This window comes from Budorcas taxicolor, chromosome 2 (assembly GCF_023091745.1).
Source record: "Budorcas taxicolor isolate Tak-1 chromosome 2, Takin1.1, whole genome shotgun sequence".
Taxonomy (NCBI): Eukaryota; Metazoa; Chordata; class Mammalia; order Artiodactyla; family Bovidae; genus Budorcas; species Budorcas taxicolor.
In genome coordinates, this window is record NC_068911.1 from 45,111,961 (window position 1) to 45,125,241 (window position 13,281).

General features: G+C 39.9%; 1 protein-coding gene across 1 annotated transcript in view; it reads right to left on the reverse strand.

Moving 5' to 3' along the window:
• HERC2 (HECT and RLD domain containing E3 ubiquitin protein ligase 2) overlaps window positions 1-13,281 on the reverse strand; it is a 243,661-nt gene that overhangs the window by 149,271 nt on the left and 81,109 nt on the right. Inside the window, exons 21-24 of the mRNA XM_052636055.1 lie at window positions 6,793-6,971; window positions 2,549-2,733; window positions 1,189-1,344; window positions 287-472 (exon numbers count right to left, since the gene is read on the reverse strand). Coding sequence (XP_052492015.1) covers window positions 287-472; window positions 1,189-1,344; window positions 2,549-2,733; window positions 6,793-6,971 — 706 coding nt within the window. The remainder of the gene's footprint in view (window positions 1-286; window positions 473-1,188; window positions 1,345-2,548; window positions 2,734-6,792; window positions 6,972-13,281) is intronic.

The window sequence follows — 13,281 nt, forward strand, 5'->3', positions numbered from 1 at the left end:
TTCTGATGTGGATTATCTTTGTTTTCCACTTACACTACCATCAAAGTGCTCAGTCGCTTCAGTCGTGTCTGACTCTGCAGTCCCATGGACCGCAGCCTGCCAGGCTCCTCTGTCCAAGAGACTCTCCAGGCAAGAATACTGGAGTGGGTTGCCACCTCCTTCTCCACACTACAATCAGTGAAAATGGCAATAACTGGTGTTCCTTTGTCAAATTAGTCTTTCAAATGAAAGAGCAGACTAGGACAAAACTTTCCCCAGTGCAAGTCCTTAAGTGAAGTTGCCATACCCATGATGCCAGGCCAGGCTAACTCTTCAAGGTCATCCCTCTCCTTTCCTGGTGCCAGGTGGTTGAACCGATCCAGATGTTCTAACAAGCCACCCAGTAGAGGGACAGCTCCAGCCTCCTGCATGAGACCAGCATTTTTACTGAGGAGAAGCACTATAGACACTACTAGTTCTGGAAGGAGAATACCTACATTTAAAAAGAAAAAGAAACAAATAAGACTTAAAACAAAAGTCTTTATCTTATAAAATCACTTTACAAGCTTGGGCTATGTTTAAATCCTGATAAATCACAAGATAAGGAACACCTGTCCTTCAGTATACTCTACAGGATTATTTTATCTTTCATTTTGAAAGAAACAAACAGAGGTATCAAACAGAACCCTTTGAGTTATAAAAATACTTTTTGAAAACACCGTTTCAACACAAAAGGAGTAGCTAGAATTTTTTATTCAGAAAAACTAAGTGTTTTCAACTAAGTTAATCATCAGGAAAAAAAGCACTCAATCATAATAATCTTCTGTCATAGAATTAACTTGAAAAAATATTAAGCAATATAGAAATTTATTGAGGTCCTTAAGGGGCAACTAATTCTTATGTTGTTGAAATAAAATTAGACTATTACCGTTTACTTCATTATTGAAGTGCTAATAATGGCGGTATGATGCTAAAATACCAATTCTATTTACACCAGGTTGCTTAACTCTAGAATTGCAACTAAAAAAGCAAATGGTTAAAGACTGGGACTAGATATAGCCTAGTCTACAGGACTAGACATGTACTCTAGTCTACAGGACTAGATATATGAGGTAAAGGCATGCAAGTTTATCACAAAATGATACATTTTAAATCGTATCAATCTCCAAAAATAAATACAGGCCGACATTTAGGAAACAAGGTAAGTACCAGTGAAGTCCCCTTCCACAATGCAGGCCACCTCTGCAAAGTGCCGCCAGCTGGTGGAAGCAATGCTGGCTGCCACAGGCAGTATGTCGCCAATGTGTGTGCACAGAAGGGCTGTGTACTTCTTCAGCAAGGACCCGACCCCCATCAGTTCAGGACCTGGAGGGGAGATGTAGAGAACTTCATTTGCACTATCAAAACTTACCTTGTAAATAAACTTCACTGCTTCACTATTCTAGCTTTATCTATTACATCTTTTACCTATAATAATTTTTTCAAACAGGAGTGGTTATTAACCCTTAGTCCTTGGCTCCTTTTACAGCACATAATTTGAAAAACAGTGAGTTTGGATATATCAATTTTTAAACACTGAACTACGCAGTGTTTAAAAACAGTAAACCAAAGTTATAACTTAAGAGTTCTAAAACCTTATACCCAATATACATGTTTTTCAAGTCCAAATCTTAAAGCCTGAAAATTATTCTCAATGAACAGTTACGCGGTTTTCAATGTCATAAAAAATCTTCAACTCTTCCTGCTATGTGACTCTTAATAGCGTTTTAGTCCTTGTGAGTTTATGACATCTCTTTCAGACTGAAATGGTTCACTGATTTCAACCTGAAATTTTCCATCTTCTACAGGTGCCTAACTATTTTCAGGAAGTAATCAAGTTGTTTTAGAATACACTAGCTATAAAAACACTAACAAAAGTAGCAGACCCTTCCATTCCTGGCACAGAACTATCCCATAAAGAGCCAACCACTCCTCTGGAGTTTGTGCAAAGTGCTCTACTCTACACTGTACACAGAACTGAGCTCTTTCTTACGTATCATCCTAATTCTCACAGGCACCCTCAAGTCTCATCCTAACTCTGGCAGGTGAGGAATCAACAACTCCCAGGAGACTTTGTCCCATATCCAGCAGCTAATAAACTAAAGCTGTAACTGAGATTCTCTTCCTCCAACGATGATGCATTTCTCCTACTACGTTCATCTAGCTTACCAGGGTGACGTACACATATTAGGTCACAATTCTGTCCCCATATTATGTCAGTCTCTAACAGTCCATAACTAACATGTGGAATGAGTCTAATAGACCTTCTATAAGACTAACCTGAACATAAAGGATGCTATTTCTCGTGTCTAAGGAATTTAAATGTTAACACGAAAAAAAATACTGATGAGTTTAAAACAGAAATATCTGTCCAAAAAAAAAAAGTAGATGCAAAATAAAGTCCTCCACAAATGGTACATCTAATAGTATAAGACCTACATATGTGGGCCATGCAGAATAGGTATGTCAAAAAGCCTAAATAAAAAAGTCAAAACACATACAAGACACTTTAACACTTAAAGTAACTTACTAGAAACTTCTGAAGTCTGACCAACACTTTCTCCTGGATAAAGTTTACTGATAAGTAAGCGCTGAAAACGCAGCAACAAATCCAATGAAGCAGATCTTTCACGACTATGTTGCTCAAAGTCTAGACACGATGATATCCGACGGGCAACATCTTTCAATCTGGCTACTGTCTGAGAAGCAATGTTTCTATGCAGGAGAAAGAGAATTGCAAAATTAAGCAAGTTATGTTTGTCTTTAAAGGGGGGAGGGATGTAAAAAAAAAAAAATCACAACATAAATTAAAATCAGAAATAAAGACCATACACCCAATGTGACCTGCGGCTGGCTTCCTTCCCCAGTGTGTGTCAGGTGTATCTGCAATAAGCATACATCATTCAAAACTAAGCAGAGGCACACAGAAAACACTAAAAGGTAGAATGATACCCCTTGCCTTACAAATGTGCTCCTAAGGAGCTGCATGGAATAGTCCAAAATAATAGAAAACTCCTCTATTAACCTTTGGAAGGAAAAGTAACTGTTGTATTGCATTTCAAATACAAACGTGACACTATTCTTAAAGACCAGATCCCTTCGCACTTCATTTCAAATACAAATGCAACACTATTCTTAAAGATAAGATCCACTCGCATTTCTCCATCTGCCTCACAAGTCTACCTTCAGACCTACTCAATTAAGCACCAGAGTGGGCCATGTGAGGGATACCCAGGGCTCAGAAAGTACAAGCAGGAAGACTAAAGTGGATACAAATAAAACACGTCACAGTAAGAGGTGCTCAAAGAGCACAGAAACGAGGCAAGGAGCAGAGGGTCTGACTCCAACTGCAGGATACAACTTGAGTAATGAACCATCAGTAGGTAAGTGGGGAGAAAAGAGAAAGTATAATCAGAACAGCAGTAAATGTTCCATGAGCAGAGTGCAAAGGAACAAGGGCACAGAGGTCAAGACAAAGAAGGGGAGTGGACATAGTGGACAGTGTAGGTGACAGAGTGCCAGGCTGCTGAGAATAAATTCTGCAATGCTCAGCCATCAAGTTTTGAAAGAAACATGCTGTCCTTTTTGTGTCCAAGAAGGTAACTCAAGTGAGTGTGAAGGCAGATTAGAAGGCACGGAGAACACCAGATCAGACCCGACCACTCAGGGACAGTCCCAGCATCAAGCAGAAAAGGCCTGACCTGCGGTCCTGAGAAGAGGAACAGAAAGTGAGTTAGAGAAAGAAAAGAGTCAAAGCAGAGCCTGGTTGGGAACTTCTGTCAATGGAGCCCCACCACACCAGCCCTATTGCAGCCAAGAGCACCTGGCATAGTCACTGAGCAGAAAAGTCCAGAACCTCTGCACAACACCAGGCCATGGAGAAGCATTCTGCTCCACTTCTTTGATTTCTTACACAATAGCAGGTTTAAGTAGAACCTCCATCAACCATACCTGCCCCCAGGGCTCAATCCAGGAACTCATTCTGTCCTCACTCTACTCTACCTATAGTGGAGTAAGGACAGAAGCAGAAGACACACATCAACATACACAGGGTTGCAAACAAAAGGCAATAGGGAACCCTGGCTTGTGCTCAGCACTCCTAGCCACACAAAATGCAAGTGGGTGCTCAGGGCTTTGTTTTCAGTTCGCCTCATCTTCCTGCTCCATGACCTGATAACCTGCCCTGATAACGGTATCACTAAAAGAAACGGTCTAGAATCTGGCTTTTATGCCACACATGATGGAGCAAAATATATTAACAGAACACAATACAAATGTTAACTTATCTCCCTAATAGAAAATTCAGAACCACAGTCAAAGTGTATAATTCTGACAGAGTTCACTGACTTAAAAATCTTCATAGCTCTCTATTTCCAAACATAAATGGTTTTCTGTGGCTCTTTGTCAGCATAGGAGTTACTCTGCAATCTGTTTCATGGCTTACTTTGGGCAAACTACAATTTCTCCAACCTGTTTTCCAAATAATAAAACACATCAGATGTCTCCAAAATCTCCAAACTGTAAACCTTCAGATTATTTTTCAACAACTGCATCAGCCAAGTCAACACATGAGTCTCATTTAGTCACAAAACCTTAAGGTTGGAAATAAATGTTAAAGTAAGTATCTCTGTAAGAGGAGAGGCAAATTATCTATGCTTATGAAAAGAGATGAGATCACAGGCATTCTGTTAGTGAGAAAGTCGTTCATGTGTTTTTCTTTTTCTCTTTTCCAAAAAACTTTAAGGTACTATTTATTTCCATGATTCAGTTTTTGTTTTGTATTTTCCAAATAGGTACATCTTCATTATGAACTTGCTGTGGGGCCAACTCCTGCCTGCATGCCAAAGGAACCAAAGTAAAGAGGAAGGTTCAGAAGACAATGTGAGAATGGTATAGAGAACATGGTGTAAAAGGAAACGTCTGCCAGGGACTTACACATGTAATTTAGAATGTCTACCAGTCACATAAATAAAGGTAAAAAGAACACGCAAAATCAGTGTTAATAATATATTTATTACCATATATTTAAAATATTATCATTTCAATGTAAAACCAATAAAAAACACTGACAGTATTTTATATTAGTTCTTTTTACACAAAGTCTTCAAAAGCCATTGTGTATTCTGTATATTTTGTACGTTTGTATATTTTGTGTACTTTGTACATTTCAATTCAGATAACTAAATTTTCATTGCAAATACTTGATCTGCACTTAAGACTCATAAAAATGAAGATATGAAAAGGTAAACTCATATGGCTAAGTTATTCCAAACGTAACTAAGTTTTCTAATAGCTGAATCAGGTCTAAGTTTTTAATTTGAATTTTAATTAATAAAAAAATAAAATCTCAGTGTCTTGGCTACATTGTGGACACATTTCAAATGTTCATCACACCAATCTGGCGAATGACTGCCAAACTAAATAGCATAGGTGCAGGCAGGTAAGAGGGACAGGTCTCTACATACCGGTCTGAACAGGCAGGAGAGCAAGAGAGCTGGCCTCTCATGAGGACAGTAACCTACCACAGGATGGAGAACAGGGAGCCCAGTGCTGGCTGGCAGTGAGACCAGTGGGCCCAGGCACAGCCTCCACAGCGAAGGAAGGCATAGTTAAGAACACAGAAAAGCACGTCTTGAGTTACATGCTTTTGCTTTAAAACTTCTGCATAGCAATGACCATTTTCTCACTTGATCCTTAACTAACTCTGCAATGTAAACACTACTGTTATTACTCCCACAGTTACCACACTGGGCAGAGTTTCAGCTGCCAACTTTACACAAGCAGTCACCCCTGAAATCTTCCAGGAAAAATTCTCAAGCTCTTTTCATTACCACCAACTACACTGAGTTAATTCACTTTATTTCAAATTGTGAATCTGAGGATTAAAATGTACAAACATTGATTTTTTAAAAAACCATCATCAGATTATTTTTAAAAATAAGAAAAAGCATTTTAATTAGCATTTACTAAAATCTATTAAAAGGAACTAGCTATAAAACATCCTCTTTTAAAAGCCACAGTGTGCCTAGTAAACTCTGGTGTTTCCTCATGTGGCGGGCAGGCCACCCACACAAGCACACCCACCACCACTCTGGATTTAGGGCTCGCTTTCCTTTCTGCATAAAAAATAAACCAAGAGCCAGGTTTACACAGAGTGGAGCTGTGTTACATAAAGGACAATAATTTTTCACTGTCTAACAAATGCCTTTCAGAAACCACCCTGCTCTTTCACTTTTTTGAAGGGCACCGTGACACAGGCTGACATTTTTCAATAAACAGTGAGTGACTACTTCAGCCCTTATCTATGTTAGTCTCTGTTCATATTCTGACTCTCACTGAATCTTACCTCCTTCTGATAAGTCCTTCAAATATAATGCTCACCATTCTTTTATTTACTTCAGCTTTTAAAAGTTGTCTTAGAAATGTATATAAATCTATGATAGACATAATGGCCAATGACACAACTAACTATAAAAAAAAAATCTTACCATGATGATTTTCATGTTTATCTGCCTACTTATTAATGAAGATAAGAATCTCATCCTACACTTATCACACACTCCAATTTTCTCTTGTGTGAAAACCTTTGGCATCTCTACTTCATACACTCTAACCTCTCATTTCACCTATATTTAACAGTCTGCTCTAAAGTCTCTCCGAGGTACTTTTTGGAGTATTTCCTCAACAACTGAAGACATTTTTGAGTCCCCAGCACTCAATCTATTTTATTATGAAAATCAATAATTCTATTAAAATACATCTAATACTATTTACCTAAGAAGCTGTTGAATAAGCTGAACCAGAGGCAAGCACTGTTTTCCAGAAGATTCATAGATTCCCGTATTAATAAGGTCTTTATCCAATGGAGTCCTACTTCTGTGAAATGTCGAGGCATTTGCTTCCTGTTCATCAATTTCTTTTTCCTTCTGTGCTTCTTTTTTGGCTTCAATATCCTGTAATTCACAAAGTACAAACTGGTTACCAGTAGTCTTAGAAGCAGGCATGGAGGCACCATGGGCTGAGCCTGGACCCCACGGCCTAGCGCTGTGCTGACCCACACACCTGGGGACACTGGCTCACAGCCAACCACTGAAAATCACACTGCTCAGCTGCTCTGTTTGTAAACAGACAATTTGTCCTACAAACCCAAAGTCCAGGCTGGCAGTGTAAATGCTCTCCAGCCTCTGTGAAGCTCTTGAAACCTTTACTCCTGCTACCTCACAACACCCAATGTGATCACCTAGGCAGAAACTATCTGCTTTGTAAACATGAAGCAATAAACCACAGAATGAGAGGATATATCCACAAGTCCTGTATCTGACATGGGACCTAAAAAATAGAGAAAGAATTCTTACAACTCAAAAATTAAAAGATAAATTACCCAGTTGTAAAGTAAGCAAAAAATGAATGGACATATCTTCAAAGACGATATACAAATAGCTAATGAGCACATGAAAAGATATTCTACATCATTAGTCATCAGGGAATTTCACATCTGTCAGGACAGCAGAACAAAAAGATGAATAGTATTAACAGCAAGCACTAGTAAGGATACGAAGAAACTGGAATTGACATACAATGTTACTGGGCATGTAAAATGGTATGGTCACTTAAGAAAACACTCTGGCTATTCCTCAAAACATTACACACAGAGTTACCATAAAATTCAGCAACTCTACTCCAAGGCATATACCCATAAGGAATAAACACATATGTCCACAAAAAAACCTACACACAAATATTCATAACAGCATTATTCATAGTAACTTAAACGGGGGAACAATCTAAATGTCGATCAGCTGATAAATACGTGAACAAAATGAGCTATATCCATACAAGAGAATACTGTTTAGCAATTTTAAAAAATTAAGTACAATATGAAGGTCACAACCTCACTCAACTTTGAAAACATTGTTAACTGGAAAGAGCCAAATATAAAAAGCCACACACTTTATAAATTCACTTATATGAAATGTCCAAAACAGAGAAATCTTTACAATCATAAAGTGGATTAGTGGTAGTCAGTGGCTGCAAGGAGTGGGGAATGGGCAGAAACGATTAAGGAGCACAGACTTTCTTTATGGAGTGAGGTAAGTGAGGAAATTAGACATTAGTGACGATGGCTGAAAAGTTCTTCAAATATACCCAAAAAAATCACTTTAAAAAACTGAATTTTATACTAGGTAAAGTAGAACTCAATAAAATTATTTTAAACAAGTTCTGAAGGAGGTATCTTTTGCCAGTCAAATGCAACCAATGTTTCTGAGGTTGTACTATATACCAAGCATTCCTCTAGCAGCCAAATTTACTGTGAAAAAAGCATACAACTTCTTTCCTTCTGGTCTTAATTTTCTAACAGTAAACAGCAGAATAAGTCTAAACACAACAGTCCACTCCATCCTGAGAAGTGGCTGGACTAGAACTATGCCACCCACAATTAAGGTAAGAAGGCAACATGGGTTGGAAAGCTTAAAACTGTGTGTGCTTTTGACCAAATTTTATTACTGAAACTTTTTCCTAATCAGTTCAGTTACTTAGTGATGACCAACTCCAGGCCTGCCCGTGTATCACCAACTCCGGAGCTTGTTCAAAATAGTATCCATTGAGTCAGTGATGTCATCCAACCATCTCATCCTCTATCAGCCCATTCTGCTCCTGCCTTCAAACTTTCTAAGCATCAGGGTCTTTTCGAATGATTCAGTTCTTCGCATCAGGTGGCCAAATTGATGGGAGCTTCAGCTTTAGCATCAGTACTTCCAATGAATATTCAGCACTGATTTCCTTTAGGATTGACTGGTTTGATCTTGTAGTGCAAGGGACTCTCAGAGTTATCTGCAACACCACAGTTAAAAAGCATCAATTCATCAGCACTCAGCCTTCACTATGGTTCAAATCTCACATCCATACATGACTACTGGAAAAACCATAGCTTTGACTAGACAGACCTTTGTCAGCAAAGGGATGTCTGCTTTTTAATATGCTGTCTAGGTCTGTCATAGCTTTTCTTCCAAAGAGAAAGTGTCTTTCAATTTCATGGCTGCAGTCACCATTTGCAGTGATTTTGGAGTCCAAGAAAGTACAGTCTGTCACTGTTTCCATTGTTTCCCATCTATTTGCCATGAACTGATGGGACTGGATGCCATGATCTTGAATTTCTGAATGCTGAGTTTTAAGCCAGCTTTTCCACTCTCCTCTTTTACTTTCATCAAGAGGCTCTTTAGTTCCTCTTTGCTTTCTTCCGTAAGGGTGATGTCATCTGAATCTTTGAGGTTATTGATATTTCTCCTGGCAATCTTGATTTCAGCTTGTGCTTCATCCAGCCCAGCATTTTGCATGATGTACTCTGCACAGAAGTTAAATAAGCAGGGTAACAATATGCAGCCTTGACGTACTCCTTTCCCAACTTGGAACCGGTGTATTGTTCCACATCGGATCTCACTGTTGCTTCTTTTCATTTTTTAATTGAAGGATAATTGCTTTACAGAATTTTGTTCTTTTCTGTTAACTGTTGCTTCTTGACCTGCATACAGATTCCTCAGAATGCGGGTAAGGTGGTCTAATATTCCCATCTCTAGAATTTTCCACAGTTTGTTGTGATCCACATAGACAAAGGCTTTAGGCAGTGAATGAAGCACAAGTAGATGTTTTCCTGGAACCTCTTGTTTTTTCTATAATCCAACGAATGTTGGCAACTTCATCTCTGGTTCCTCTGCCTTTTCTAAATCCAGATTGAACAGCTGAAAGTTCTCAGTTCATGTACTGTTGAAGACTACCTTGGAGAATTTTGAGCATTACTTTTCTAGCATATGAGATGAGTGCAATTGTGTGGGAGTTTGAACATTCTTTAGCACTGTCTTTCTTTGGGAATGAAATGAAAAGTGACCTTTTCCAGTCCTGTGGCCACTGCTGAGTTTTCCCAATTTGTTGGCATATTGAGTATAATACTTCAACAGATCATCATTCAGGATTTGAAATAGCTCAGCTGGAATTCCATCACCTCCACTAGCTTTGTCCTAGTGATGCTTCCTTAGGCCCACTTCACTTCGCATTCCAGGATGTATGGCTCTAGGTGAGTGATCACACCATCATGATTACCTGGGTCATTAAGATCTTTTTTGGATAGTTTGTGTATGTATTCTTGCCACCTCTTCTTAATATCTTCTGCTTCTGTTAGGTCCATACTGTTTCTCTCCTTTATTGTGCCCATATTTGCATGAACTGTTCCCTTGGTATCTCTAATTGAAGAGATCTCTAGTCTTTCCCATTCTATTGTTTTCTTCTATCTTTTTTGCATTGATCACTCAGAAAGGCTTTCTTATCTCTCCTTGCTATTCTTCGGAACTCTGTATTCAGATGGGTATATCTTTTCTTTTCTCCTTTGCCTTTTGCTTCTCTTTTCTCAGCTATTTGTAAGGCCTCTACTTTGCTTTTTTTCAATTATTTTTCTTGGGGATGGCTTTGTTCACCACCTCCTGTACAATGTTATGAACCTCCGTCCATAGTTCTTCAGGGACTCTCTCTATCAGATCTAATCCTTTGAGTCTATTTGTCACTTCCCCTGTATAATTGTAAGGGATCTGATTTAGGTCATACCTGAATGGTATAGTGGTTTTCCCTACTTTTTCCAATCTAAGTCTGAATTTTGCAATAAGAAGTTCATGATCTGAGCCACAGTCAGCTCCCAGTTTTGATGTTGCTGACTGTATAGAGCTTCTCCATCTTCCACTACAAAGAATATAATCAATCGGATTTTGGTGTTGACCCTCTAGTGATGTCCATGTGTTGAGTAATCACTTGTGTTGTTAGAAGAGGGTGTTTGCTATGACCACTATGTTCTCTTGGCAAAACTCTGTCAGCCTTCACCCTGCTTCATTCTGTACTCCAACGCCAAACATACCAGTTACTCCAGATATCTCTTGAAGTCCTACTTTTGCATTCCAATCCTCTATGATGAAAAGGACATCATTTTTTGGTGTTAGTTCTAGAAGGTCTTATAGGTCATCATAGAATCGTTCAACTTCATCTTCTTCAGCATTACTAGTCAGGTCATAGACTTGGATTACTGTGATGTTGAATGGTTTGCTTGGAAATGAACAGAGATCAGGCTTTCATTTTCGAGACTGCACCCAAAAACTGAATTTCGGACTCTTGTTGACTACAAGGGCTACTCCATTTCTTCTAAGGGATTCTTGCCCACAGTAGTAAATATAATGGTCATCTGAGTTAAATTCACCCATTCCAGTTCATTTTAGTTCGCTGATTCCTAAAATGTTGATGTTCATTCTTGCCATCTCCTGTTTGACCTCTTCCAATCTAACTTGATTCATGGACCTAACATTCCTGGTTCCTATGCAATATTGTTCTTTACAGCATCAAACTTTACTTCCATCACCAGTCACAGCCACCACTTGGCTCTGTTTTCTTTTTGGCTCCATCTCTTCATTCCTTTTGGAGTTATTTTTCTACTCTTCTCCAGCAGCAGATTGGACACGTACTGACCTGGGAAGTTCATCTTTCACTTTCATATTTTGTTGCCCTTTCATACTGTTTATGGGGTTCTCAAGGCAAGAATACTGAAGTAGTTTCCTATTCCCTTCTCCAGTGGACCATGGTTTATGGACCCATCCAGTGGACCCATACATCTTGGGTGGCCCTAGACGGCATGGCTCTTAAGTTTCATTAGGTTAGACAAGCTTGTGATCCATGTGATCAGTTTGGTTGAAAGTGAAAGTGAAGTCATTCAGTCATGTCCAACTCTTTGCGACCCTGTGGACTGTGGCCTACCACGCTTCTCCATCCACAGGATTTTCCAGGCAAGAGTACTGGAGTGGGTTGCCATTTCCTTCTCCAAAGGATCTTCCTGACCCAGGGATTGAAGCCGGGTCTCCTGAACTGTAGGCACACGCTTTACCATCTGAGCCACCAGAGATCAGTTTGGTTAGATTTCTGCAACGGCGGTTCTCATTCTGTCTGCCCTCTGAAGGATAAGGATAAAAGGCTTTTGTAAGCATCCTGATGGGAGGGGCTGGCTGGCTAGCTCTGATGGGTGGGGCCATGCTCAGTTCAGTTCAGTTCAGTGGCTCAGTGTCCGACTCTTGGCGACCCCATGAATCGCAGCACACCAGGCCTCCCTGTCCATCACCAACTCCTGGAGTTCATTCAGATTCACATCCATCGAGTCAGTGATGCCATCCAGCCATCTCATCCTCGGTCATCCCCTTCTCCTCCTGCCCCCAACCCCTCCCAGCATCAGAGTCTTTTCCAATGAGTCAACTCTTCGCATGAGGTGGCCAAAGTACTGGACTTTCAGCTTTAGCATCATTCCTTCCAAAGAAATCCCAGGGCTGATCTCCTTCAGAATGGACTGGTTGGATCTCCTTGCAGTCCAAGGGACTCTCAAGAGTCTTCTTCAACACCACAGTTCAAAAGCATCAATTCTTCGGTGCTCAGCCTTCTTCACAGTCCAACTCTCACATCCATACATGACCACAGGAAAAACCACAGCCTTGACTAGACGGACCTTAGTCGGCAAAGTAATGTCTCTGCTTTTGAATATACTATCTAGCCCTAGGTTGGTCATAGCCCTAGGTTGGTCATAACTTTTCTTCCAAGGAGTAAGCGTCTTTTAATTTCATGGCCGCAGTCACCATCTGCAGTGATTTTGGAGTCCCCCAAAATAAAGTCTGACACTGTTTCCACTGTTTCCCCATCTACTTCCCATGAAGTGATGGGACCGGATGCCATGATCTTCGTTTTCTGAATGTTGAGCTTTAAGCCAACTTTTTCACTCTCCTCTTTCACTTTCATCAAGAGCCTTTTTAGTTCCTCTTCACTTTCTGCCACAAGAGTGGTGCCATCTGCATATCTGAGGTGATTGATATTTCTCTCGGCAATCTTGATTCCAGCTTGTGTTTCTTCCAGTCCAGCGTTTCTCATGATGTACTCTGCATAGAAGTTAAATAAGCAGGGTGATGATATACAGCCTTGACGTACTCCTTTTCCTATTTGGAACCAGTCTGTTGTTCCATGTCCAGTTCTAACTGTTGCTTCCTGACCTGCATACAGATTTCTCAAGAGGCAGATCAGGTGGTCAATTCATTTTTCTGTTGATGGGTGGGGCTGTGTTCCTTCCCTGTAGTTTGGCCTGAGGCCAAAACACGGTATGAGTAATGGCGGCCTCCTTCAAAAGGAATTATGCTAGTATGCTGCAGCTCCCAGGACTGTTGTATTCAGTGCGCCTTACCCCTTGGTAGGACTGTTACA